This window comes from Bemisia tabaci, chromosome 4 (genome assembly GCF_918797505.1).
Source record: "Bemisia tabaci chromosome 4, PGI_BMITA_v3".
Lineage (NCBI taxonomy): Eukaryota > Metazoa > Arthropoda > Insecta > Hemiptera > Aleyrodidae > Bemisia > Bemisia tabaci.
The window spans coordinates 31288084-31314567 of NC_092796.1; the positions used below are offsets into that span (position 1 = coordinate 31288084).

Below are 26484 nucleotides of genomic sequence, written 5' to 3' on the forward strand. Positions count from 1 at the left end.
CATGCACACCCACACTCAAAAAGAAAAAAATGTAGGCTTTAACAGATTTCTATTAGAGAATATCAAAAAGCGTACTGAGAAATTTACTTCTTTAACTACTTTCTTCAAACTGGCAGAAGGAAAATTCTTTTATGAAAGTCATTTAAGGTTCAAGGAGTGTGACAAAGCATTAAACCAAAATCCACCAAAACGCTGTTATCTGTAGGATTGTTTTATTAACAGAAAGATAAAACCGCTTCGGAATTAAGATTCGACACATTTATTTTACAAAGAGAAAGGGAAGGGAAAGAAAGACATAAATACACTTAAAATGTATAGCATATAAAAAAAGAACCTCATTTACAAGATTAGTTTTCAAGGAACGAAACAAATTCTGTTAGTTTGGCCAGCTGGTCTTCGTTGGACGTGACTTGTGCGTATGAATACGGTGGCCGTACAGGACAGACCATCTTCCCCGATGGCGTGTCAATGATTTCCCACTTGTGTTCTTGCGCCACTCGAGTGGCCTCTTCAACGGAATAGTTCAGTGATTTGGCGAAAGCCTCTAAATCCATAGTTGAGTATGCTAAGGAAACAACCTTGATGACTCTAGCTCGAATTTCATCTAGTGGGAAAAAATGAAGTCCAAATCAAAGACAATGAAACACAAGCGAAAAATGTCTAAATTCTTAGGCAAGAAAAAAACACCAAGAAACTTTGCTCAAACTGTATGTAACAAGGTGTTACAATAGTGCTGGGCCCACTATTTTGCAGGAAAAACAAGGCCAAACATTTAAACAATTTTGAGCTAACTTTTGACTCTTAGTGGATTAGGTTCCCTCAAAAGATCAAATATTTGGATCTATCTGTCAAGTATACAGTCTTAAATGTAATCAGTCATGATTCCTTATGTTTTATCTTTTTAACATGAAACAAAGCAACACTCTGGCTTGAAATTATGACCGCATTCTCTATTATCGGCGAGATATTTGCAGAATTTCAAGGCAGGATTAAAACATTCCTGAGCATTATGAGGTGTAAAAGAACCCTCCGGAACCCATGATTGTCAATATTACCTAATGTCAGTTATATGTTAACTGTAACATTTTGCCTACCTACCGAAGATAAATGCGGTTTTCTGATCTTACTAATTTCATCAGATTCAATTGATTGTAATTTTTCACATTTACTGCAAAATCAAATACTTACGTTGTAAATTCTGCATTATTGGTGCTATTTCTGGTGACCACTCAACATTCAAGGCTGCATATGCATCCGTAAAATTTCTATTCCATAATTGAACACCTACATTCCATATACTTTTTAGCTCTGGGTTGGACTGTTTGACGCTATCAGGGATTCTCTTCCATAAGAATTTTGCATTACATCTGAAAAAAAAATGTCTCGGGATGAAATGGACAATATTACTTAGTCAAAATCAGCTTGACTACATCAGACATTGCAGGAGGCAGTCTACAAGACATTCAATACCTAAGTAAACCCTTTTAGACAGATCTAATTCTGTATCATTTAAATTTACTAATGATCATTTTTTAAAAAAAAAAAGGTAAGTAGATGGAAGAGAGAACAAAATTACTAATCTTCCAACGAATTTCAAATTCAACAAAACGAAAAAATATAATACCTACTTAATCGAAGAATTTTTGCAAGTAATCAAGAAAAAAATAAAACATGATCTTATTACATTGTAGAGCATGCTTAGCAATCAAAATTTTGTGAGAGGTTGGGGACAGATCAAAAAAAGGCGTAAACTAAGATATTTTAGGAAGTTAAATTATTTTTAAAATAACTTGTCACGAACATAAGATACAAATTTGCATAACTCACAGGTCATTTTGTTGTACATATAAAGCCAGTAATTTTGAGTAGACAGGACAAGGAACAGGTCCGACAGTTGTCTGTGAAAAAAAATCAAATAGATTGAATAATTAAAATTCCAAAAAGAGGATATTCATTATTGTGAACAAAACTCACATCACTCACAAGAGAAGGTGGGGTGCTTCATCTCATCGAGTTGTTGGATCAGGTAAGTTGGATATTGTATCAATCTAGAGTCAATGTCAAATAAGTTTGCCAACTTTTAGAGAGCGACTCCGACAATCCACCATCTTGCTTCATTTATTTACTTTAAATCCTAAACTGGAGACAGCTGATCTTCTGCAGCACTCCCTCTCTCCAAGTGCATAATCTACTTTGGGGTAGGCTATACATCAGCTTTATTTGAATGCAAAAGAAATTGAAATAGAAATAGGGAATGTAAAAAAAGGGCTTTCCTTTTATTCGAATCGCAATGAGCCTTGTAACTTTTTGATTCCAATCAACTGCACTGGTCCAGTTCGATCCTTGCATTCCAGTGAGATGCTTGGATCGCTATTCACAGGTTGGTCAGCTGAAACGTAGAGAACCCAATCCATTGCGTTTCATAGATGAAAAAACAGTAAATCCAAAACATAGGAGCCAATTCTGCTTAACAGCACTATAAAAGCCGGGAAGCAGCAAGAATTGGGCTGAGATTGAAAAACGCAGTAATTTTTCAGATTGATCACCTTTTAATTAGGGTATAAATAGCTTACTGATATCAGAAATTTTACAGATATAATGCAATTTTTAAGCAAATGCATACCAGCAAAGCTCACGACCTGGCAGTGAGGAAATTATTGCACTCCTAAGAAGGAGCTGCCATCAACTACTCAAATGGGTTCTGTCAGGATGATAACTCAAGAATATGCTTTTCCTGTTGGCTTTCCGCCTTGTAAAGGCTGGAATATTGCCTCACAAAATTCAACATTTAAGTTGTAAAACAAGAGTGATGTTGTGAAACTGTGAGCTAAGCAGCGCTCATTGAACAGTAGAAAGATACGAGAAGATGGACTTACGTTTAATTCCTCATTTTCTAACTTTTTAATGACGCTTTCATAATCTGGCGCGTTAACCATGGTGAAAATCTAATCCGTGTCGCCACCAAAATTCTTGAACCTAGTGGATAAAACTATAAATTCCTTGAAGAATTAAATTACTAAAATGCAGGAATTCGATGGCACTTCTTCAACAGATTAGCGAAATCAAAACTTGGATTGATTTACTGAAATATAAGAAAAATGAGAGAACAGAAAAAAAACACCTTGTATGAATGTAAACATAACCTTAACGCCAAATTCAACGTTGCCATCGATCGCAAATTACACCGTTGTCGGTTTAGAACCAGCAAACCTATTAACAAAATTTAATAACTTTACCAATTAAATACAGGTAGCAACAAAATTAGAAACCTTCAAATTTTAAAATTAATGTTTGGCCCATAATAATCAATGATAGATTCTTCACAAACCTCAAAAACACAAATAAAAATATTTTTGATTGTTGCAGTAACTTGGCAACGTGGATATGGTATTGGTTGAGTACACATGCGTTCTCTGAAAGTTTTCTTGTGCCATGCGCTGATGATGGTGTCAAAATTAAAAGTAGTTCACGATAAAGTTCACGCAGTCCAGTAAAAGTGCTGTTTTCGGAAATTGTAACGTTTGAAAATGATGTTTGTTTGATGTATATTTCGTTTCTTCCTCTGTGAAATGGGAGGCAGATTCACCAAGGTTTGTTCAGTCTCAATCAACGTTTCCTTATTGGAAGCTATTATTTCATCACTCTAAAGTACCGAGTTTTTTGGCATACTTAATATTGAATCTTCGACCTTTCAAGTTTTCACTCATGGCCCTGTTTACATACCCTCCGAGTAAAATCAGTGCACCTCTTATCTGAACATGTGCGTTTCACAGCCGGCCGAATGAAGGTGCGGTCTCTGCTGCACTGTACTCGCAGGAATGTCAAAGCGTTCTAAGTTACAGCACATTAAGTCCAGCTTAATTAACCTTTTTAATACGTAGAAAACGTATAACTGTAGAAAATTCGTGAAGCACATCCACCAGCTTCATGTGTGTGATGATAACTGAAGATTTTAACTAATAAAAAGTAAGAGCTGTTTAAATTTTAAGACCCGTCCCATTCCATGTAAGTGTTTCGGCCCAGTGTGGCCGAGTCCTTTCCTCAAGTTTTTCACTTACGAAATCTTTATAGCAGCAGTGTATAAACTTATCCGCAACATGCTGCAGAAGCTATTTGTCATGAATATGTCAAGGTTACCGTCAACCTTACAGATTCCATGGCACCAATAACTACGAATTAAGTATCTTTGAACCTTCTAAGTGCATCAGCCTTCCTCTTATTTCCACAGTGATTTTTTTCTCACAATATCTGCTGTTTGACAAGGATATTTGTTTTTTTGCATCAAGTTCAGTGGCTGCTCTTACCTCTGCATACTTCTGCGGTTACCAGGACAATTTTCATACTTACAATCAAGTTTAAAAGCTTGGTTGTTTCAGGTTAATTTTTAGCTTTTTATTCTACATTTAAGGGCACTCAACTACTTTAAGCACTTATTTAAATTTCTATTTTCAGATCCCAGTTGTGGAAACAGAAACTGAGGATGATACCGATTGGAGCAAAGTCGGGGTAAGTTTTGAAAGATTATTGCCCTTGTCTGCCATAACATTTTAATTTGAGCTGATTGCACTTCATAAATTACATGTTGAAACAGTCTGAAAAATAAGTGACGTAAATCCTGGTAAAAATGATAAATAATTACAAACTAAGTATTTTCACATAGCGGAATTGGCCTAGTGGACCATACTTAAAAGTAGAGGTGTCGAGTTTTAAACATCTTTGAGAATAGACAAGGTCAATTCTGTTTTGCCATTTGCAGCCATAGCTTTTTTGAAGTTCTCCAATAGGAGGAAAAGGCGCAACAGAGAAAAGAGGAAATTTATCGTCAGATGGAGGGTATGGTCAAGCACCACAACTTATTTGTAAAAACGAATTTAAAGTTTCCCTCTTTCTTCTGCTAAAACTGCCCATCACAACTATCAATCGAGGGGCTTGGAGGACAAGGCGCACAAGTGCAGGTTTTCCTATTTTGAGCCACACATGTTTGAAGTTTCGAAATCACATGGATCCTTACGGCGGAAAGACAGTACAAACTGACTTGATGCTTTAAAATTGGAATTTGGGAGCTAATTTTCACAGTAAATGCAACAAGACTTGGTTTACTTTAAATCAATAATATCTTAATTTTTTCTAAAACTGCACTGATGCGCCTTGTCCTCCAAGCCCCTCAATTTTCCAAAGAGGTTAATCTATTACTTCTATTTTGTAATTAATTTTATCCTCTTTTTTCCAGGCTTTTGTGCAAAAAGTTGTCGTTGATGGAGTTCGGCGAACAAAAGATTTTGTCATTCACGATCAATTGAAAGATGTACTAGAAGCAAAGAATTTTGCTGATGTAAGTATTCTGAATACAATTTTGTAAGATAAACTGGATAGATTCAATAAGAATCCACCTAACTACATCAGGCACTCAATAATTTTCTTTCATGTTCTATTTTTTTAACAGTAAAGTAGCAACAGTTCAACCGCAGTTGCAGTTGTCACAGTTCTGACTTGAAATTTGTTAGTATATTCATAATCATGGAGGAGAAATTTGAAGAATGTTTCAAGGCATTACGTTGTTTGGCACTCTTTTGATGAAATAGACTGCGTTTTGCAATTTGGAACTACAATGTCGGCTCAGTTTATAAACGACGTGTGTGCAGTTAGTTTTCCTATGCACTTGAATGCTTTGACGAATGGGCTAGAAATTGTAGTTCTTAATTGCAAAATACTGTCCAAATAGAACTTGAGCGGAAATTAGGCATTGTGAAAATGTATTATTCCGGTTAAATCAATTCAGATTAATTTGGATTTCATCCTTCAATAAGGAAGTACAATTTTTATTTTCCAAGTACAAAACCATGCACATCAGTGCTGGGAGAACTTCCGTAATTTTTCTTCTCTATGTACTTAAAGAATATTATGTGAAAACTTAAAGCCATTTCACAGATTTGGTCCCGTTTTAAAAAATAAAATAGGAGCAAAGATTTTGACTCACCGCAATCAAGACATGCCTTTTTTACAGTTTTGAAGTCAGTATTTCCAATGTGTAGTGAACAGATTTTTTTGTGTAGGTGGTTAATTTTTCAATCCGCAAGACAATCCTAGAATAAATTCAATCACTAAAATATTGCAGTGCCAGTATATCCTGACTACTTTTCCATATTTTATTCCAATTTCTTAATCCTCTCTTTTTCTCTCTAGGTGATTAAACAGTCAATAGCTGTGAAAAATAAGCTAGAGGCTCTTGGGATTTTTCAAAAGGTTGGCGTTTTAATTGATGTAAGCAGAGGCCCTGACGCAGTCGAGGATGGATACGAGGTGAGGTTAATGAACTTTTTTGCACCAAGGTGGTAATGTATCTCTCTGTGTCTATGTTTTTGTTCCTAGAGACAACAAGAGAAATTCTGATGATGAAACAAGGTGCATTAAAAAAAATTTAAGAGGAAAAGCTCAACTCAGATGGTTTCACTATTCAACCGACAAAATCGGACAAAAAGTTGAATGGAAAGTCGAACGCCAAAAAATTTGATTCAATTACCGCTCCTGCGTGATATTATGATAACACACAACATAGGAATTCGGAAATTTCTGTCAGCTTCTGGTTTGTGAGGATACAGCTTTAGCTAATGTTATTCTGAAAGTTGAAGGTGATGCCAGTTCCATTTTACTTTTCATCTAATTGTTATGTCCTTGTGTCAGTATCACACAATTTTTTTAGAGAGATAAAAATTGAAACGATTCTGGGAAAGATAAATCTGAAAAACAAGGACCCTTGAGGATTCTAGAGGTGCAAAAAATTTGTGCTCAATATTACCAAATTGTTTTCGTTACTTTGCTCCTTGTGTTTTTTCTTTCTTCAAAAATTTAAACTAATATCTAATGATTTTGTGTTTCAGGTGACTTTCTTTGTCCAAGAATCTAGTCGAATTAAAGGCGGGATCAGCAGCTCCTTCACCTTTAACGAATTGAATTGTGTCGTCGGTCTACAGTTACCTAATTTTACGGGCATTGCGGATAGAGTTTTCACAGAATTTGGCATTGGGTCGAATAAATCCAAATCTTTCCATGTTTCATACCTCAGACCACTCTACAGTTTTGATCGTGCCATTTACAAGGCATCAGTATTTCAGAATATTTCTCAGCGGCCGATGGCTGGCTTCAAACTACTAGAACAAGGTAGCTATTTATTTTGCACGCTTTGAAATCAATCAAAATAGGTAAGAAAAAATTTAAAAAAGAAAGAAAAAAAATTAACTTCAGGTCATGAAAAAATTCTGAAAAAATTTCAAGGAGTGACGTTAATTTGATCTGCTTTAACAAGATAAATTAAGAAGGAAGATTTTCGAACACCGCTAATGAGGCACATGGTTTGGGAGTTTCACCGTTGATATACGTTGCACACAGAATCGTCTTGTCAACTGTACTAAGCACAGCCAACTTATGAAGAAGAAAGGAGCAGTATACACAATTAATTCCTTTTGGCCCTGACCCCTTCAACGAAATTTTTCAAATTCTAGAAAGAAATGGGATCATCTGACATTTTTCTTTCAACATAGAAAATATACAAGAATTGAAAAGTTGGTTACTCCATTGCACTCTAAAAGTTTGTAAACCTATTTGGTGTATGGACTGAACACATCATGAAAGGTTATTAAGATCAGGTAATAAGTTGTTTTTAAAATCGCGAATCTCTCCTATGAACGTAGGATGTAGATCTCTTGTGTAAATGAGAATTCAGGCTCAAATACATACATACATAAAGTCGCGATTATAGCGCCGCCTCGCGCTCTGCGACGCCCAATCGCCATTGCCCCCTATCCTCCCAGAGATCATCAGGCAATTGGCACCTTCTGATCTCCTCCTCCACCCCTTGTCGCCAACCTTTCACAGGACGTCCACGCCGTCGCCTTCCGGGAGGAACCCAATCGAAGACCTGCTTGGGCAACCGATCATCTGCCATCCTTCGCACATGTCCATACCAGACCAACTGCTTGGACCTGATATCGTGCACGATGTCCTTTTCCACACCCATTATCTCGCGTACCCTTTCATTGCGGATACGCTCTCTTCTCGATATCCCAGCAGACCTTCGCCAAAAGTCCATCTCGGTTGCCCTAAGCATGTCTTCAGTTCTTTTCTTAAGTTGCCAGACCTCACTCCCGTAAGTTACGATACTCTTCACGATGACGTTGTAAATTTTCCTTTTGGTCTCCTTGGAGATACTCTGGTCCCAGAGAACCCCATTTAGCATCGCGATAGCTTTCCTGCCTTGCATATTCCGATCTTTAATGGCCCGATCCAAATTTCCGTCCTTAGTTAACCAAACTCCGAGATATTTATACTCTTCACAGTCCAGGATCTTCCGGCCATCCTCCAGTTCAATGCTTTGCTGATCACCACCGATAACCAACTTCTCCGTCTTAACCACATTTACTTCCATTCCCCACTTTCGGTATACTTCCACTAGCTTCCGCGTCATGTAATTCGCATCTTCTTCGTCCTGAGCTATTACCACCTGATCATCAGCAAAGCACAGAGTATAAAGGGTGCCATCTTCACGTAGCGGGACGCCCATTCCCGAACAGCATCTTTTCCATTCCTTTAAAACTTCTTCCAGGTACACTTTAAATAAGGTTGGCGACAAACAACACCCTTGTTTCAGTCCTTTAGTAATTAAAAACCCCAACGATAACTCCCCATGCGATTTAACCCTAGAGAAAGCCCCACCATAAAATTCCTTAATAGCACTAATTAGTCCCCCACTAAAACCCCTTTTGTTCAAGGCTTCCCAAAGTTTCATCAATGGCACACTATCGTAAGCTTTCTGGAGATCCACAAACACTAGATGTAATTCCTGGCCAACTCCCTTCTTTTTCTCTATGACGTGGATGATGGTAAATAAGTGATCAATCGTTGACCGACCGGCTCTGAAACCTGCTTGCTCTTCCGCTTCATGTTCTTTCCACTCCTCTTCAATTTTTGCTTTCAAGATTTTTCCATACACTTTGCTCAGGGTACCTGCAACCGACAGTCCTCTATAGTTATCACACTCATCTTTTCTACCCTTCTTCTTGTATATAGGTGACACCCAAGACTCTTTCCATTCTGTCGGTACCTTTCCACCGTCCAAGCAATCTTGCATCAGGTATCTCAACCGTTGAAACAGCTTGCAGGTTCCACACTTGATCAACTCAGCAGGGATATTTCCCGGACCTGGAGCTTTATCGTTCTTCAGCTCTCGTACGGCCTTTACCACGTCCTCCATATGGATCTCCAAGTTATGATTATCGTTAGTATACTCCAAGCTTACGCCTCCATCTTGAAATTCAGGTCGCCTTTCTGTCAGTAAATTTTTAAAATACCCCTCCAGTTTATCAATGGATATCGGAGATATTAAGTCACGCTTCATGTCCCTTCGCAGCCCTTTCAGCAACTTCCAGCTCTCAGTGCTTTTCCTTCCTCCTATGTACGTGTCTATTTTGTTACAGCTCCTCTCCCAAGATTCGTTCTTTTTCTTGGTTATGAGCCTTCGTACCTGCGTCTGAGCTTTTTTATACGCCTCTTTGTCTTCTGTTTTTTTAGAGGAAAGGAACTGATGATATTTTTTCCGTTTCTCCTGAATCTCCTTCTCAATTTCTTCGTCCCACCAGTAAGGTTTTTCGCTAACTTTCCTATCATCAGCGACACCAAGAGCTTCCATTGCTGCCGAGTGAATGCAATCCTTCAGGAACTGATACTGCTGTTCGGTATCACCGTCCCTTGATTCGCCCAACTTCTCATCCAAGCGCTTTCCATATAAAGCCCTTACACTTGGATGCTGCAAGCTGTCAATGTTATAGTTTACAAGCTTGACACGATCTTTTTGTTGGTGAACTTCTTCCTGTGCTTGCCTGGTCTCCTGGCTCCCTTTCACTGGGAAAGCTATTTTCGCCCCGAGGAAATAATGATCACTGCCGCAGGAAAGACCTCTCCACACTCTAACTTGCTGAATCTTCATTCCCGTGTCTTGTCTGACAACCACATAATCAATGATTGATTTCAATCCGCGAGTAGACTGAACCCAAGTAAATTTATGGATATCCTTGTGTTGGTAGAACCCATTGAGCACCTTCATGTCCCTTTGCTCACATACGTCAATGATACGGGCTCCGTTATCATTTAGTGCCGCCTCTCCGAAAGGGCCGACGATCTTACTTTTAATTTGACGTCCTATTCTACCATTGAGATCTCCCAACACAATGATTTCCCTCCTGGATCCAATCTTACCAATTTCCTCGTTCAATTCTTCGAAAAATTGGTCCTTCACTGCGACAGTGGAATCATCGTTGACTCCATACACTCCCAAAATGGTGATTTTATGGCCAAACACTGTCATATTCATCTTTATCATTCGGGGGTTAACAGCTTCCCATGTAGTGATGCACTTCCGTAGGCTCTTGCGAATAAGAATTGCAACACCCTGTTGAGCTCGCTGATCTTTTTCCACGCCACTATAAAACAAATCGTATTCCTTTACACTTACAGAGCCTTGTCCTTTCTTCTTCGTTTCTGTTAATACCGTGACATCAAATCCGCGACTCCCTATCTCCGATACCACTTCCGTCATTTTCGTAGAAATTCCTTGTACGTTCAATGTTCCAAAAACCATCATCCGTTTACGTAATTTTTTCCGATAAATCCGTTTATTTCCATTTGTACCGAGGCAATTGTTATTGGGTCTTTTAACAGTATTCCTTTTTCCGAGTATCGGGGAGTTAGCCCGATGACTCAACCCCCAACCTGGAGGACCGGGGTTTGATTTCGGAGTTTCCTCTCCTAGACAGGTTGCTTCCACTACAGCTGAGAGCCCTGTCTGCCCTTCCAATGGCTGGTTCATACGCCTTGAAGCCGGTGACCATCTCCACTACCCCATGAGGCAGGGGTTACCAGCTGGGGTCCGCAGGATTGCTAAACCTGTGACATCAGTCCCCCATACGGGCATTCAGGCTCAAATAATTTTTTAAATTTTTTAAGTGTTCCAGAGAAGGTAATCAAGCAAAATATCACCACCTGTTTTTTCTTAAAAGTTCTCTCTTTGTAAGTCGGATATTTTCTAAGTATTTTATTTTTCTTTCTCCCAGGTCTCTCATCTGAAATATCGGCTAGTTTCTCCCCTTGGGGAAAGCAGACTCTTCAGTGGGAAGGTACGATCCGTAACCTCTCAGTCCTAGCGAAAAGCGTTCCTTTCGATGTGCGAGAACACTCAGGTTACACGTTGAAATCCTCCTTAAGACATATTTTATCATTAGATACCAGGAATTCATCTGTTCTCCCAACTAATGGAAGTCTCATTGAGCTGATCAACGAATTTGCAGGGCTCGGCGGTAATGTCAAACACTTCAAGCACGAGTTGTCACTGCAATTTAACTGCCCATTAGTCTCTGATTATGTAAGTAGGTTTTTTTCCTCTTTTTTGCGTAAATATAAAGACTTTTCTCCCTACTAGCAGTCACTGTGAGGACTCTGGAGTAGAGGACTCAGTGAAACCTCGGCTGTAAGCGAGTTCGTCGCCAAGAGACTTTGTGCTATCCTTGCTGGCAAGCCAACTCGGAAAGAAAGGTTTAGTCTAGAGTCATTCTTAAATGAGGAATTTCAGTTTCTTCGACGAGGAATTCTGGAAAAGAAACAGATACACACCCAGATGAATGCCCCAGTAATGAAGAAGAGAAAGGAATGTAGAGAAAAAGAGGAAAAAAAAATTAGCTATTGTTTCTAAGATTGGAGGAAATTAGAGTGTGCCAAGATGTATCCAGGCCGCACAAAAGTATCTTTGATAATCAGAAAATTCACCTCAGAATCGATAGTCAAGAATTTTTTCTAGTTTCTTTTTTGGATCTTTTTATCATTAAAGGCAACTCTCTTCAATTTGGCACCTAAAGTCAGCGGAAAGATGAAAGATCAACATTTTTGCTCTGAATTCAAGAAAAAAATTCATTTTCTCCCCAAAAGAATGGAAGAAAGAATTGCAAGAAATCCTGAATATTTCTCAGCGAATTTGCTCTTAAAAATAAAAAAATTGGAATTTCAAGAATTCAAGACACTCTCGACAGTCCCAGAATTTCAAGACAAGGACGGTAAACCTTTTTTTGATATTGATTCTCTTCTCTTTTTGCAGGTATTGCAGCAATCCTTCAAATGTGGACTAATACACAACTTTGGGAAAGATTATAAAGCAGAGCCATGTGATCTATTCTTTTTGGGTGGTCCGTTGACTTTGCGAGGTTTTCAGCAAGACGGCATAGGTCCACAAGTAGATGGTTATTTTCTTGGAGCTCCTGTAAGTAACAACTTCCTCTTCATTCTTTACGTCCATCCACCAAGCAGTTTTAATGTTGCACAACATTAACAGTGAATTCTTAGATTATAGCCCAATAATTTTATATGAGATCATCTATGCCATGAGGAAAATGGTAGTATGTTATCAGAAAAGTTATTTTTGATCCTTCAGGTCACAAAACTTAAAGGAAAAGGATTTGCAAGGAATTTTATTTTTTGGTCTTGGTGGACCTGGTGAATTAGAGGAAATATACGTTAGATCTAAAGAAAAACTATAAAACATCAAAGTTTCAAAATCAGAAAGTATGAGGAACGGTATGAAAAGTTCCCTTGTAAAAATCTCTTTCTCCAAACATCTAGGTTTTGCTGATGAGTTAAGTTCTAGGGAACTAAATGAATCATCAACATTTTGAACTGCAGAGCAATTTTAACACATATTTTACTAGACCTAGATGGGATTGAATTCTATGTTCAACTGATCAAGTTTTTCTCCTTTTTGTTACAGATTTACTGGGCTTCCAGTTTGCACCTGTACACCCCTATTCCATTCGCCGCCAAAAGCTCTTTAATTAGTTTCATTAGGCCTCATCTTTTCCTCAACTGTGGAAATATTAGTAATTTAGCAAGTAAGTATCTTCACAAAACTTTCAAATTTTTTTCAGCTTGAACTATTACACCACTTCCTTAGGCCTTGTCTTCTTAGGACTTTTTTGTGAGATTTGTCACAGGAAAAAGTCTCACTTGCAAAGTTGGGAGGAATATTGACTCACTCAAAATTAATTGGGGAGTCAGGGAATTTTTGGTGTCGGAGAAAAGTCAGGGAATTTAATGCGATAGAGTTCAGCAGAAGTGAGTGTGAAATAGAGGAAAAAATCAAAGTACAGTAAGACCTTAATTTATCGGATTTCACGGGACCGGAGGCCGAATCCATTAAATCGCGATCCGATAATTAGAGTTCTTACTGTAGAAGTTTTATTCGAATGTCAGGGAATCCGAAAATTCTGGAGCCAGGGAAAAGGTGAAATACTCAGGGAAAGTCGGAGAATTTGAAAATGAAGAAATTATGGCAACCCTGAGAGATCCAAGAAAGACCAAAACCAACTGAGAAAGGAAAGAAAAAGGAAAGCAAATTATGTGATGTTTTGTTGTTCACTAGATTTTTTGTGTTTAATTTAAGTGTGTTCAATTATTATCTTAATACCGGTTAAACACTCGATTTTTACTGATTTATCTTCCAACGTAAACTTATCACAAAAACGTGATAGCCCCTACGTGATAGTCTTTGAAGTTTCATTCCGGCAATTCAACCCTGGGTCAAATCTCTTGAAAACGTTTGGTGGAAACAAGGACAATCTTTCCAGCCTATCCTGTCTTTAGGTAGTCTTTCCAGAGTTGGGGTCACTTTGAACAATCTTAAATGATTATATTACCTCAATCATATTACCCAATTGCCAGTGGGTTCAATCAAAACATGTAGGTAGAAGAAGCTCCTAGTTAGGTGTGTTGCCTATCCAGCAAAATTGAATGAAAGCAAATTTATAATGCTAAGAAATCAGTTTATATTTTTCACTCTAATAACAAATTGTGCTTTAAGATAATTTTACTACCTATTCGCAGAAATTGAAGATAAAATTACAATGGACGACTTTTTTTTATAAGAGCAACAAATTGAACACTTTTCTCAGTACAGAATCACTATCCCTGGCTTCTCTATGGAAGCTTTTATCGAAACAGAGGAACTAATGGCATTTGTTGTCTCTAAATTAAGCTAAAAACAGAAGTTTTTCATCGCAAAAATGGTCAAACTCACTTATCGGGTCAAAATATAGAGTAACATATCTTGAATAGGTAATCATCTCTAGGTATCTCATCTCTTTGGTTAGTTTGTTGACTATCGGATTGACCTGAAAGCTAATTGTTAAGTAAAGCATGGAGACTCTGGAAATCCTGTTTTTTAGGAAAAATCTTCATCTTCCAGAAAATCGGTGGCTGTAGGAATAAAAATCAAGGTAATTTTTGGACTCATTGGTGAAATTTATGCAGGGATTTACTTTCAAATGCGCCCAGCGTTTTTTTAAAGAAGAAACTTTATGCGGACCTAATTTATGTTAATTTTAACCTATAAATGTATTACTTTTTGTCGCAACAAGCTCCTAATTTAAATTTGTCTTGGTTTTTTCCAGGTAATGACTTGAAATCAAAAGTAGTTGACCTATCTAAAAATATATGTGTATCTACAGGACTTGGACTCTGTTTGAGGATTGGCCAAATTGCCAGACTAGAAATAAATTACTGTGTTCCATTATCTTTTCATCACAACGACGCAACGATACACGGCCCACAGTGTGGTGTTGGCTTCACATTTTTATAGTTCAGAAAAGTATTTTTTAGACTGATTATGTATTATTTTCGATGATTGTTATCTTGTTTTAATGGTATTTTGAGTACCACTGGATGTAATTATTTTTTTAACTATTCTTCCTGGTGAAGCATGAAACCATCAGCATGATGATGAATGAAGATTCGCTTTAATTTTTTTGATGTGTTGTTGCTGATAAATTATTGTTCTTGAGCGGTTATTTTTTATAAATGAATAAAAAATTCATTAAAATTGAAAAGCTTTGTCTCTGGCTATGCATCTCAGTGCAGGGCTGCAAAAAAGTCCAAAATGCCATCCATTTCAAAGGTTCTCAGGAATCAAAAACAGTAGTTTCACGGCTAAGGGAGCCGCTAGGAGCCAAAGGGCGTTAACATGGATTCGAGACTCATCCTAAAAATTTTTCTCTCGTCCAAAATTGAGAAAAACCGACAGGGGTTATATGAACTGACATTGCGTTAGGATAGGTTTCGATATGTTAGGGAGCTGGAATTCTTGGGGAGGTGAAATAGACAAGATGAGCAGAGAATGAGTTAAATAAAAACCAACCCAGAAATAGAAAATTAAAGTTTAAATTTATTGAGTTCTGATTTAGCTAGTAGAGGAGACACAAATTGTAGGATGTGATTTGAATATCAGTCAAACTAAACGCTAATCATAGCACAAATATGAAGTGAAAGAGGGAATGATAGGAAGGGTGGAATCTGTGCAGTAGTGGATCAGGATTTTTCATATAACAAAGAAATACAGGAAAATACAAAATCCAGAGCTAAAGCAGGATTTGGATCGAAAATATTAGGATAAAGTTACAATTTTTTAAGTTATTTTAAATTTTTTTTTTTTTTTTTCCAAATGAAATTTCAATGCATTGCATCTTTTGGTCAATAAATACGAATAATAAACGCTGAGATGGAAAATGGGCAATTGCAATGCAAGGAAAATTTTAGAATACAATTTTGTTCAATTTTTTAAGTCTGTCGCTATGGGAAAGAAATCAAGTGTGATCTAAGTCTTTCTGTTACATTCTTCAAAACCCACTCAACCAGCACCTAGACCGCTGTTTCGTGTTTTGTATTCAGGCAAAACCAATTAAATTGATTAAAAAAAAAATTAAAACAAAAAGGAGGAATGAAAAAATCCCTATCAATGGACGGTTTTACACAATTACAAAATAACTTTTACAAATAAATTTTCTTTTGCAGTATTAGAAAAAATTATCGAGCCTCTGCTAGTAAGCTTAGTCAAGAATTTAGCTAGGTATCTGATAATTAAAATTTTTTGTATAAATAAGAAAAAATTCACTATGGAACACAATGAAAAATGCAAATGACTGTGAATGAATGACGCCGAGTCTGTATGATATTAATATGATTTCATGTCAAAATAATAGCAATACATATTAATGGTTCCAACAAAACAAGATGAATAAAGACATACATTGAAGGATACCAAATGAATTTAACTTTCTTGTGAATAACCTTAACCCTCAGAGATAGGCACAGAATTTAATTTCTAGATTAGTATTCAGAACAACTTATTCATATTTTTATCCCTCCTTACAATCACTCGATGAAGCATCCGTGAATATGTGTAGTTACTTGCATTTTATGACTTATGATGATACTCCATAACAACTAGAGCATCCTCTCGCACTATCATCAAGTGCTAGAAATGGTCTCCTCAAAACTTATTGCCTTCTAGTGTTGTCTCTCGTCGTCAATTCCCCGCACTGCAATCATCTGCACCAAAATGCGTCTCATTAGTCTAGAACAAAGAGCCAAAACAGAAAACAAACCAAAAAATAAACAAGACTGCTCTCGCCACAGTCCATTTGTGAAAGAGCTCATGTAACAACCAAAGCTCCACAAGTCCGCTGGGCCGGGCTACCGACGACAAACACCCTTTCGCAACACGGTCAGAAACTTTCGTTTTTGACGGTTTCTCGACTCAGCGAGCCGATTATTGAAACTGATCGACAAAGCTATAGACAAAGACGATAAAAGGAATTTGGAGGGATCCTATTGGTGGAAGCGGGTGGTGGCAATGAACATAGGAGGTAGGTAATGGACTAACTAATGGCAACCCACGAGAAACCTGACAGTTAGTCCATCATTTTTTTCCTTAGTCATATGCATAAGAACCAATCATGTTAACCAATAGGATCGCTCTATACTCCCTATGTCTTCTTTATCTATCGCTTTGTCCATCAGTTTCAATAATCGGCCCGCAGGAGGCCTCGCCGCGCGCCGAGCCTCGGGACCAGGCGCAATCGATTCGGCGCCTTCAGCCACATACAGGATTCGATCGTAATCTCGACATTTTTTTCCTCTTCCAAAATCGAGAAAAATGGACAGGTGTTACATGGACTCTCTAAGGTCAAAATCGATAGTTCTCCGATGGAGCCGAAACCAAGCTAGTACGCTTGGAAGTGACCCGCTGAGTCGGATTTTCTGGCTGGGAAAGCTCCACGAGTCCGCTGGACTCGCCGAGCCTCGGGACCATGCAGAATCTATTCAGCGCCTTCAACTTTATTGTGTTTTTCTGATCATAACGCCTTCCCAGCGGAAAAGGCAACATTTTGTTATGAATTAATATAGAATGTGATGTGACGTAGCATGAAAGATAAAAAGGGTAACTTTTAATAGGGGGGGGGGGGGGGGGGGAATAGCACGATAGAGTGTTACTGAGCACATCTCCATAATCAACTAAAATAAACCTTTTAAGACACGTCAACCTGAAAAGTGACTTCATACAGCAGAAACTACAATAATTACGGTTTAATGAAAGATTACGCGCAAATTTCCAGACGACTGGGTGTCGTTAGGCTATGATTCTGTTAAAATCCGTCCAATTTTCCTACTTCTGATCGTGCTCGAGGAACGACTCACACTACATACGAATGAAGATCGGTGTAATGATGAAAATAATTAACCTTTGAAGGGCCACTATGGCTCACACTGTCGGACTGACTGTCGTTGAACGTGAATCTACGGGCGGTCCATTTTTCGTCGAGGGTCGTGTTCAACCAGAGCTTGATGGCGTTCAGGTTCATGGCTCCCCATTTGATTTCTTTCTTGATCTTCTCTATCGAAGCTATCGCGTCCGTCTCCGCTGCTCCGAACTGACCCTTCCTCTCCTCGACCAACCTTGTCACCTGAACAGACATAAACCAAATTTAAGGGCTCGTTATAAATCAGTTACGTCACATTGGAGTCAGTGGCGTGGCGTGCTTTGCGATGTATAGATTGATCTGCCTTTTAAACCTATGAAAAAGGATCGATGAACAGGTGTTCGTAGCGAACACCCTAATAATCGATTCTTTACCATACATTCAAATAAGAAAGGATCGATAATCGATCATTCACGCCTCGCCACTGATTGGAGTCCGAACTTTAAAAACATTCCTCCTTCCTCTCCCTCGGACCTGTCACACACCCACGTTGCGTTTTTCGACGGAGAAATCGCAATATTTTAAAATTAAGTCGCGATGTTTTTACGATTTTTTGACGATATAATCGCCAGGATCATCAGCATTTGAGGGATTAACCTCAGCCTTGTCGCAATTTCATCTCCATAAAATCGCGTTCGATGAAATCAAAATTTGTTCTCAATTTATGCCCATTTTTTGTTTGATAACATTGCGATAAATCGCCACCGATAAGAATCGCGATTTTATTGCAAAGGTGGGGTTGCGATTTGCCCCTCCATGAAATCGGAATCTTTTTGGATATTTGGCAGTTGACGATGCATATTTGACATACATAATGGATGTGCGGATAAAAACAGCAGTGTAGCAGCTAATGTAGCGAGAGTCGCAGGATCATGTATTTATCAGTAAACTTTAACGCCAGTAAAAGAAAATAGGCGGGTTTCAAATAAGTTGTATCAGAGACTTATATCGACGGTGACCGTCCGCAACCACGTATCTCAGTTTGCGGCGTGGCGGATTTTCAGCCATACTTTATTTTTTTAAAATGAGAAACTACTCAGCGGCAATTCTGAAAAACCGCCGAGATTTTTTTGTTCATTTTGCGAAGAAAATTCAAGGAAGGATGTCGAGTTTTTCTCCTTTAAAAAAATAGAATAGGAGCGGAGATTTTGAAACACCGCAAACAAGATACGTAATTAATTTTGGAGCTTCACCGTCATTCTGTAATATTATTTATTTACCTTGGATAATCCTGCTTCACTTTTGAACTGTCCCAGGGCTAGCTGAACGTACAGGTTCCACATGTTTTTGGAGAGGCTGAAAAAGAAGTGAAATTATTGTAACTTCAATATTTGTAGAGGACATTTTTGATAAACAGATACAGGTAAAACTTTGGAGGGAATGAAATTCAAAACCTTAATAAACATGGTGAGGAAAGACCGACTATTTTGACAACGTTTAGAACTAGGGAATCCTGTCTCTCAATTCGAGATGTTTTAGACTTCTTGACACGTTTCAAATAAGTAAAAGAAAACAGATAGTTTTAATTTGCGGATTTGCAAATGATCTTTTTGACGTGAAAAAAATTTTCTCAAAAAGTTTAATACAAAAATATCCGTACGTTTTATTTCACATGAGGCTGCAGCATAAATTAGATGGAAAATCAAAATTCAGCCACAGTAATTTTATTTCATTTTCGACGTAATGGTATACGCATTATAGCCTAAAAGGTCAAGTCAGACGGATTCAATTCAATCACAACGTTGCATGGTGTATTTTGAAACTTATTAATTTACTTTAAAAGTAAGTTGCAACTTGCTTATAAAATTAGATGTTGATTTTTTTACGATTTCACGAAAATTTCAGTGAATTTTAATGTAAAACATGTACACGTTGGTGAATAGAAATAATGAGTTGTTAGGCGGAACTTTGAATGTTGCGATGCAATATAGGTCTTCCAGCGCTCACTCCTTTGATTGGTTTGCATTTATAAAATGCACATTTTCAAAATCAATAAATAAAAAATTAAATTTTTTAGCCTAGGCATACTTCCAAAACAATGGAAGAACGCTATTATTAGTAATCCGCACCAAAAAGACACCGATCGAAAAATAGCTAAAAGGGCATTTTTCCTCCATCAATATCTTCACATTATATCACTATATTATTTCCGTCTGAAAAAAGAAATTACAGTTACCTCTCTTTGAGCGCATTCCAATTTTCCTTCAAAAATTCAAACATCGTCGTGTAACCAATGCTGGAACTAGCAATGGAGTTAATCATTTTAAATTTATCGCTCTCGCTGAAAACTGAGGAATTCTGAAGCAGCGTTATATTCAGGATCCTAAAAATATAAACAAGAACGATATTATCTAAAAAAAAATGAATAAAAAGGGGGGAAGGGAGGAACAAGAGTCGGGATGAAAAAGCAACATTGTATTCCAGATAAATACGCACACTTTTCTATTAAAAAAGACTCCTCTTAAAATAAAAAAGACGTCACATTTTGTCACAGTCTCAAATCTTTACAAAAGAAACTAGGTGGCATAAGTTGGGAAGCGCACTCTCATAGCAAGGTATCACGAGATCAGGGCATAATGCGCCTTCTTAAAACACCCGATACAATTATTCGTACTCAGATGTTGTCCATGTTGCATGTAGGAAAATTGTAGGCGCCTAGTCAGCGTGGTATAGCGATGCGCCGCGCCGCGCCGCATAATCAAGAGAGCCAACCGACAAATAATCAACTAAGATTCTTTTAGTGTTGAGATTAAGCTCATATTCTCCCCCCATTTTAAATGACACACGAGATATTGAATCAGAGATTTGAAGCTAGAGAAACCAAAAATTTGGGAATACTTTGTGAAGAAGGAAAACATACTTGCGAATTCTGACGGGATCTTGAGGACATCCTGCGAGAGTTCTAAACAGGAAATCTCTTTCAGACTGCGATCGGTTTGCTGGGAAGTTCAGAACACGCTCAAGGCCAAATTCCCACTGTTTCTGAGAGCCCCACAAGAAGACAGAGCACAGGTAACTTCTCGAAACCCTGTACATGAAAAAAAAATTTAAAAGAGTAATTTAAGGTTTGGAGGACCTTGATTATACGCTAAGGTACTTATTTGAATTAAAAACAAAACAAAAACAAACAAAAAAAAAACAATGAGAAATCCGTAAACCTCCACTGTTGTGTAGAAAGTAATATAATATTCCATTATGATTTTTTTGTTGTCGAAGTTGCATATCCATCGAATTGAAGGGAAACTCAAGTACTAAACATATTTTATATACTTGATTGAGCCTTTTGTTACGAGACCTGTATGATAATTTGAATTTAATGGTTCCGTAGTCCTGTCGAGGAACCAAACGGAGCAGTTATTGCGAAAATGAGGCTTTGAGAATAAGGTCTTAGTATTTGTAGCGTCCAAGTGGAAAATATTGTTGACCGCCAACGTAAGGGCCGATTGTAAGACCTCTGGTTAGTGGTCAGGTGCTTGTCAAAGTGGTAGTTTGAGCTGACCAGCGCTTGACCAGAGGTAGGTGTGTGTGGGACACCCGGTTTTCTTTAGGTCAAGTCCAGGTCAGCCTTTGTTCGCTCTCGCAAACCAGTAGTTAGCCTGATCAGCAGATTGACTGCTGGTCAGAGTCTGACCACTGGTTTGGTGGCCAGAGGTTGACAAGAGATCTTATAGATGGCCCTAACACAGTGCAAGGAAAATGTTGAAATAAAATTGCGATTTAATTGAATAAAATTGCAATTTTTTTACCATTGGATTTCAACATTTTGGAATAATTTAGTAATTACATGGAGATTTCGAGCGATCTATCAGTTGAGCTCCATGTATTTGAGAGGTGAGCAATTTGCAACGCAAAGAAAAATTGCAACTTAAATCACTCTTATTGCATGTTTGGGATAAACGAGAACTCAAAGGACTGACCGATTTCCATCACAAATTAAATCGAGTGACGACGACAAAAAGCGAGCGGCGGTAGTCGAAAAACTTACTAGGTCCCAGTATCTGTATTCAATAACGTTTAGCGTGATTTTTGAACTTCATCAGAGTAAAAAGTCACTTAATTCAAACAGAAATATGCTCAAAACCGCCGAGAAGATTTCCTTATGAATCAATCAAGAAAATAATGCTTTTTTAAAGAGGGAAAAAGCCTATAAATATAAAAAGAAAAGTCACTTACCAAGCAGAAACCCGGTTTCATTCCGCTATTTTATTCTTGATTCAAAATAAAATCTTCTCAACGGCATACTCAAGAATGTTTCTGCCTAAATCGAATCAATTTTGTCTCTAGTGAGATTCGAAAGTTATGCTGAATTCTACTAATTACGGATGCCAGGACTTAGTGAGTTTTTAGACTACCGCTCTCTTTTTGTGCCGTAGTATCTTGATTTATATTGCTAGGGAAGCTCCATACTCTTAAAGGATGCCCGTCATCTTTCAAATGTACGAGTGCCTTCAATTTCGTATGATACTGTGCAATACCTCTGTTGTGAAATAGTTGCTTGAGGCGCCGTGGCACGCTGCGGCGCGCACTGGCTCCTACAAACCTAAGGGGATACTTCAAGCAGTGCGCAATGCGTCAAGTATCCCCTTAGGTTTGTAGGCGCCAGTGCGCGTTGCGCCAGTGGCAGCACGCCGCGCCGGGCGCTACGCTCGGTGTTAGGCTCTAATATTTAAACTCGCAGAATCAGCGTTTTTCAACTCATGATTTTGAAATGTTTGCACACTCTGTTTGGATTATTCTCATCTAAATTGATGGGGAAAAAATTGTGTGCTTTTGCTGGGCTGCAGCGTAGTGTGCGCGTAAACAAACGCTCATAATTGGACGAACTTGACTCTAAAAGTGTGCGAATGGGTAAGAACCAAAAATTTCGCACTTCTTGGGTTTTCCCCTTCTTTTATTCATTTTTGTATAGTTTCTTTCAACTTCAACGCCACTACGGCTCATTGATATAGATATCAATGCCATCGCTTGGAAAATGTTTTCCACGTTTTAATAATGTAAACGTTTTTAATAAGAAGGAATATTTTCATTTTAAAAAAAGGGTATACATAAGGTACACTTCGTATTGAAAATTTTAAGGATTGACATAAAACCAAATATTCACCAATGACAATTTGAAAAGATGAATCAAGAGAAGAAAGAAACATTTCATTTAAAAAATTAATTACCATAACAGCACAACCTTCTCTCTCAATTTTCTCATTTCATTTTGTCCATATAATTTTACGTACGGACTTAATTATAACGCTTGGACCAAGTCGCTGTTGCTTATTTTACGCATGGACGTAAACTCCCGGACAAAACAGGTGCGTGGACAAAAAATCGTCGACGGAATGTCCTGAAACCTATTTTAGTCCCGGTAAGTTGACAGAAGTTTTCAATCCCATAGACCGAATTTAAATTGACTGAAGTTTTTTTTCAGGTACACTTAGGCTCGTATTTTTTACCTAAGATCTCGATCACTCAGACCGACGTTCGGTTTGTCCGACCTCTAAAACCTCAGTTACCTGTGAAGTACTGAAAACTATGGTTTCCCGTAAGTGCTGGATTTCGGTCCGCGAAAGTGAAGTTTTTTTCACTATAAGGTGAGTTACTTACAACATTCCAGAGTCTGGATCTGGCACAGACATCCAAAGGTTGTACGAGTCATTGGCCTCAATGATGGATGGGTCAAAACCTGCTTGCCAGAGCAAGTGCTTCGTTTGTGACCTGAACTCCTGCTTCCACGAGGATTCACTTCCCTCATCGCCCAATGCATCGTAAACCGGCGTGATTAAACCTCTTAGGTACAACTGTAAATAGAATCGCAGGTAAGGAAAAAAAGGAATTACTGGTTAACGTGGATCGAGATTAATAGGCACGCATGCACCCAGTGGCGTGGCGTGCTTTGCGATAAATCGATTGATCTGTCATTTAAACCTGTGGAAAAGGATCCATAAACAGCTAGTTTGCAACGAACGCCTTAATAATCGATTCTTCACCACAGTCTTAAATGGAGAAATATCGATGATCGATCATTAACACCTCACCACTGCCGCGCCAAGTCGCATCAAGTTTGAATGGAGAACAAGAGATTTAAAGTTGCATCCCCCCATGAGACCCAATTTTAAGAGCAAATTTTATTTTTTTTCGACTTTAAGATTTTTGACAAGGGAAAATTTATGACTAGTAAAATTCAAAACCACTCCCAACTCATTTTCCCCCAAAATGAACCACGTTGCGCAATTGGGAACTAGAATTGTTGGCTCGTTTGTAAAAACACTAATGTCCACAGGGAAACTAATAATACATACGTTGTCTCTAAACTGAGCCAGAAATTTTAGCTCCTAATTGAAAAATGTAGACCAAATGCGACTTAAACTTGCGGTTCAACTGTAGTTCATTTTGCAACTAAGAACTACAACTTCTAATTCATCCGTAAAAAGACTTATGTACGTAGGGAAACTAATGGTACACACGTACGTTGTTTCTAAAGTGAGCCAAACATTTTAGTTCCGAATCGCAAAATGTAGTCCAGTTGTTGTGCCTACGTGTTTTAGCTCAAATCAATGTTTTTTTGTTTATTTGCTTTTTATAAAATTCAGAATACATTTACATGCTTAGTCCGTTGGCTGCTCAAAAATACCCTGCACTTTTTGATCGAAATATGCTGCTTTTAGAGCTCACTTAAAGTGTCTTTTAAAGTGATTTTTTACCCAATTGGCACTCCAAGAGACGCAAATGAAACAGATAAAGAGCGCCGTGTATGTTGGTTTTTTTTTTTTTCAAAGCGATATCTTTCGGTCTAATCATTAGTCTAACTATTGACCTCATCATTCTTACATCGAAAGGTTTAGCGGCTTCTGTTCCATCGAGGAGTTTGCGGAATTGGTCTGCCAAGGGGTAGAAAGTCTTCCACACTGCCGGGGCCTGCTCGTAGCGCAGGAATAAGGTCATGTTCAATGCTGTGATGTAGCTTAGCTTACTGCTCAGTGCAAGTTTCATTGAATCGTGGAGTAACTGAATCCTGATTTTCTCCGGCAAGGTCCCGACTTTTTGAGACAGCAAAAACCAATTATGGTTGTCATAGTTGACGACAAACGGCCCTGCAATGTTAAAATACATTTTAATATTGGATCAAAAATAACAAAAGAAAAGAAGAAAAGGAAGAAAAACATGACAGCTTTTATATTCGAGAGGGAGGGCATGAAAGAGAGACGTTTCTCAAAAGAAGCCATTAAAATAATATTTTTCGTCCTCTTTTTTTACAAGAAAATTGAAATATTATGGTAAACTAGCAACAATTAAAAACTCTCTGCTAAATCCATAAATGATGGAAACTTCCGCTTACAAGGATTCAGTTTTTAATTTTGGGCAGTAAAATTAATTTTTAATTCGTGTCAATTTAAATAAAAAATTATATTGCTCCCAACAAAAAAACGAACGAAAAACATAAATCTTCCTTCATCTGTCAACAGTAAACAGGAGTAAAGAGAAGAGGAAAATAAATATATGAAATGCATATTACTGAAATATCCACAATCTTCTGAAAAATTCAGGAGTTGTTGTATCGCAAAGACCATAATATGGTGAAACCATGGTACTAACTTATCATAAAACACCCTCATTCACAGTTCAAATAAATCTGAGTTTATTTGTGAAATGGAAAAATAATTAAACGATTAGCGCCTTTAAAACCAAAACTTTACTTACTTCAAATCTAATATGAAGTAAAAATCTGGTGGTCCTCATGAGCCCTTTTTCAATAGGCAGGAGTTCCCTACAAAAAGAAAGAAATTCAAAGTAAATAAGCAGAACTGTGAATTTGCAGGCGCTTCTTCATGTTTTAAGTTGTACGGCGTTATCAATTTACTTGAAGACAGAGAGAGAGTGAAAGACTCTTCCATTCGCGTGATCGAAGAGTTGAAAGCTAAAAATATTTTCTCTAATATTCCTTTTGAAAAATTCTGAAGTCTTTTGACTCCCAATAATTGAGTAAAATTTTGTTTTCAATATAGAAAACTATTGCATTTTTTTAAAATCTGCGAAGGATTTTTTATGATAAGTTAGTATAATCATGAACAGTATGAGAATTAGATTCAATATAGAACAAAAATGACGGAGATTTTTGGGCTGACTTTGAACGTTTTAGGACTTAAACTGCCCGTTTCTCGTGGCTTGCAGACGTTTATAAGTCTTACCTTGATGGATAGCCTGGAACAGTTTTACTTCCGGTTTTCTGCATTTTAAAAAGCGAAAATGGAATTAAAATCGACGGACAATGAGAATTTTACCATTCGTTGACTGCAATGACATCTTGGTTGGATTTTAGTAAGTTGCTTATTTTAAAAAAGTGTTCCTAAAAAATTTTCGAGGCAAAAAAGTGTTTTTCTCCTGTGTAGGCAAATTCTAAATTACCTAACGACAAAACTCAATGCGTTTGGGAAACATGAGAATTATAATACAAAAATCTATCAAGGAAACTCACCGATACTACCCGGATTGAATAATAAGTAATGATCCATTCCAAAATTTTTATTCTTTATCGATATTTGTTGCTGCGGTACAGGTTCTAACCAAGACATGATTTTCGAGATATTTTCATATTCCTTGACTTTGTCTTCTGAGACAATCACGATTGGAATCCACCACAAATCAGGTTTGTCGGTTTCGTTTGATGGAGGCAGCAAATCCACAGACCTTAAGAATGGTTCCTAGGAGCAAGCCAAAGAAGAGAATCACGTAAGCGCTCAGAACTTTCGTTGAAACCGCACGAGAATGCAGTCTCATCAAATACGTAAATATCGATGGCTAAATTAAAAGATTCGTAACTTCATTGCAATGTTTAAAAATCTCCGGTTATATTTCATTTTTTGAAAAGAAA

The 26484-nt window shown here is 37.7% G+C and overlaps 3 protein-coding genes across 5 annotated transcripts in view; 1 reads left to right on the forward strand and 2 right to left on the reverse strand.

The window, feature by feature from the left end:
- Nucleotides 1-243: 243 nt before the first annotated feature.
- On the reverse strand, nucleotides 244-3152 carry CSN8 (COP9 signalosome subunit 8). The gene is made up of 4 exons (XM_019051727.2): nucleotides 2877-3152; nucleotides 1828-1898; nucleotides 1189-1367; nucleotides 244-604 (listed from the first exon to the last, which is right to left on the reverse strand). The coding sequence occupies exons 1-4, from the start codon at nucleotides 2934-2936 to the stop codon at nucleotides 348-350; spliced, it is 567 nt and encodes a 188-aa protein (XP_018907272.1). The 5' UTR covers nucleotides 2937-3152; the 3' UTR covers nucleotides 244-347.
- A 229-nt stretch (nucleotides 3153-3381) lies between these two features.
- Nucleotides 3382-14915, forward strand: LOC109036556 (sorting and assembly machinery component 50 homolog). Its single transcript, XM_019050850.2, has 9 exons — nucleotides 3382-3590; nucleotides 4453-4506; nucleotides 5231-5332; nucleotides 6184-6300; nucleotides 6879-7158; nucleotides 11103-11410; nucleotides 12137-12298; nucleotides 12803-12923; nucleotides 14481-14915. The coding sequence occupies exons 1-9, from the start codon at nucleotides 3570-3572 to the stop codon at nucleotides 14666-14668; spliced, it is 1353 nt and encodes a 450-aa protein (XP_018906395.2). The 5' UTR covers nucleotides 3382-3569; the 3' UTR covers nucleotides 14669-14915.
- Nucleotides 14916-15230: 315 nt separating this feature from the next.
- LOC109036540 (endoplasmic reticulum aminopeptidase 2) overlaps nucleotides 15231-26484 on the reverse strand; it is a 32442-nt gene continuing 21188 nt past the window's right edge. For 2 of the 3 annotated variants that reach the window (XM_019050832.2, XM_072299689.1), the window contains exons 12-19: nucleotides 26089-26314; nucleotides 24444-24706; nucleotides 23220-23413; nucleotides 20485-20652; nucleotides 19801-19947; nucleotides 18845-18920; nucleotides 17607-17828; nucleotides 15231-16438 (exon numbers count right to left, since the gene is read on the reverse strand). In XM_019050832.2, coding sequence (XP_018906377.2) covers nucleotides 16391-16438; nucleotides 17607-17828; nucleotides 18845-18920; nucleotides 19801-19947; nucleotides 20485-20652; nucleotides 23220-23413; nucleotides 24444-24706; nucleotides 26089-26314 — 1344 coding nt within the window. In that variant the 3' untranslated portion in view covers nucleotides 15231-16390. The remainder of the gene's footprint in view (nucleotides 16439-17606; nucleotides 17829-18844; nucleotides 18921-19800; nucleotides 19948-20484; nucleotides 20653-23219; nucleotides 23414-24443; nucleotides 24707-26088; nucleotides 26315-26484) is intronic. The other variant, XM_019050840.2, reaches the window with a different exon arrangement.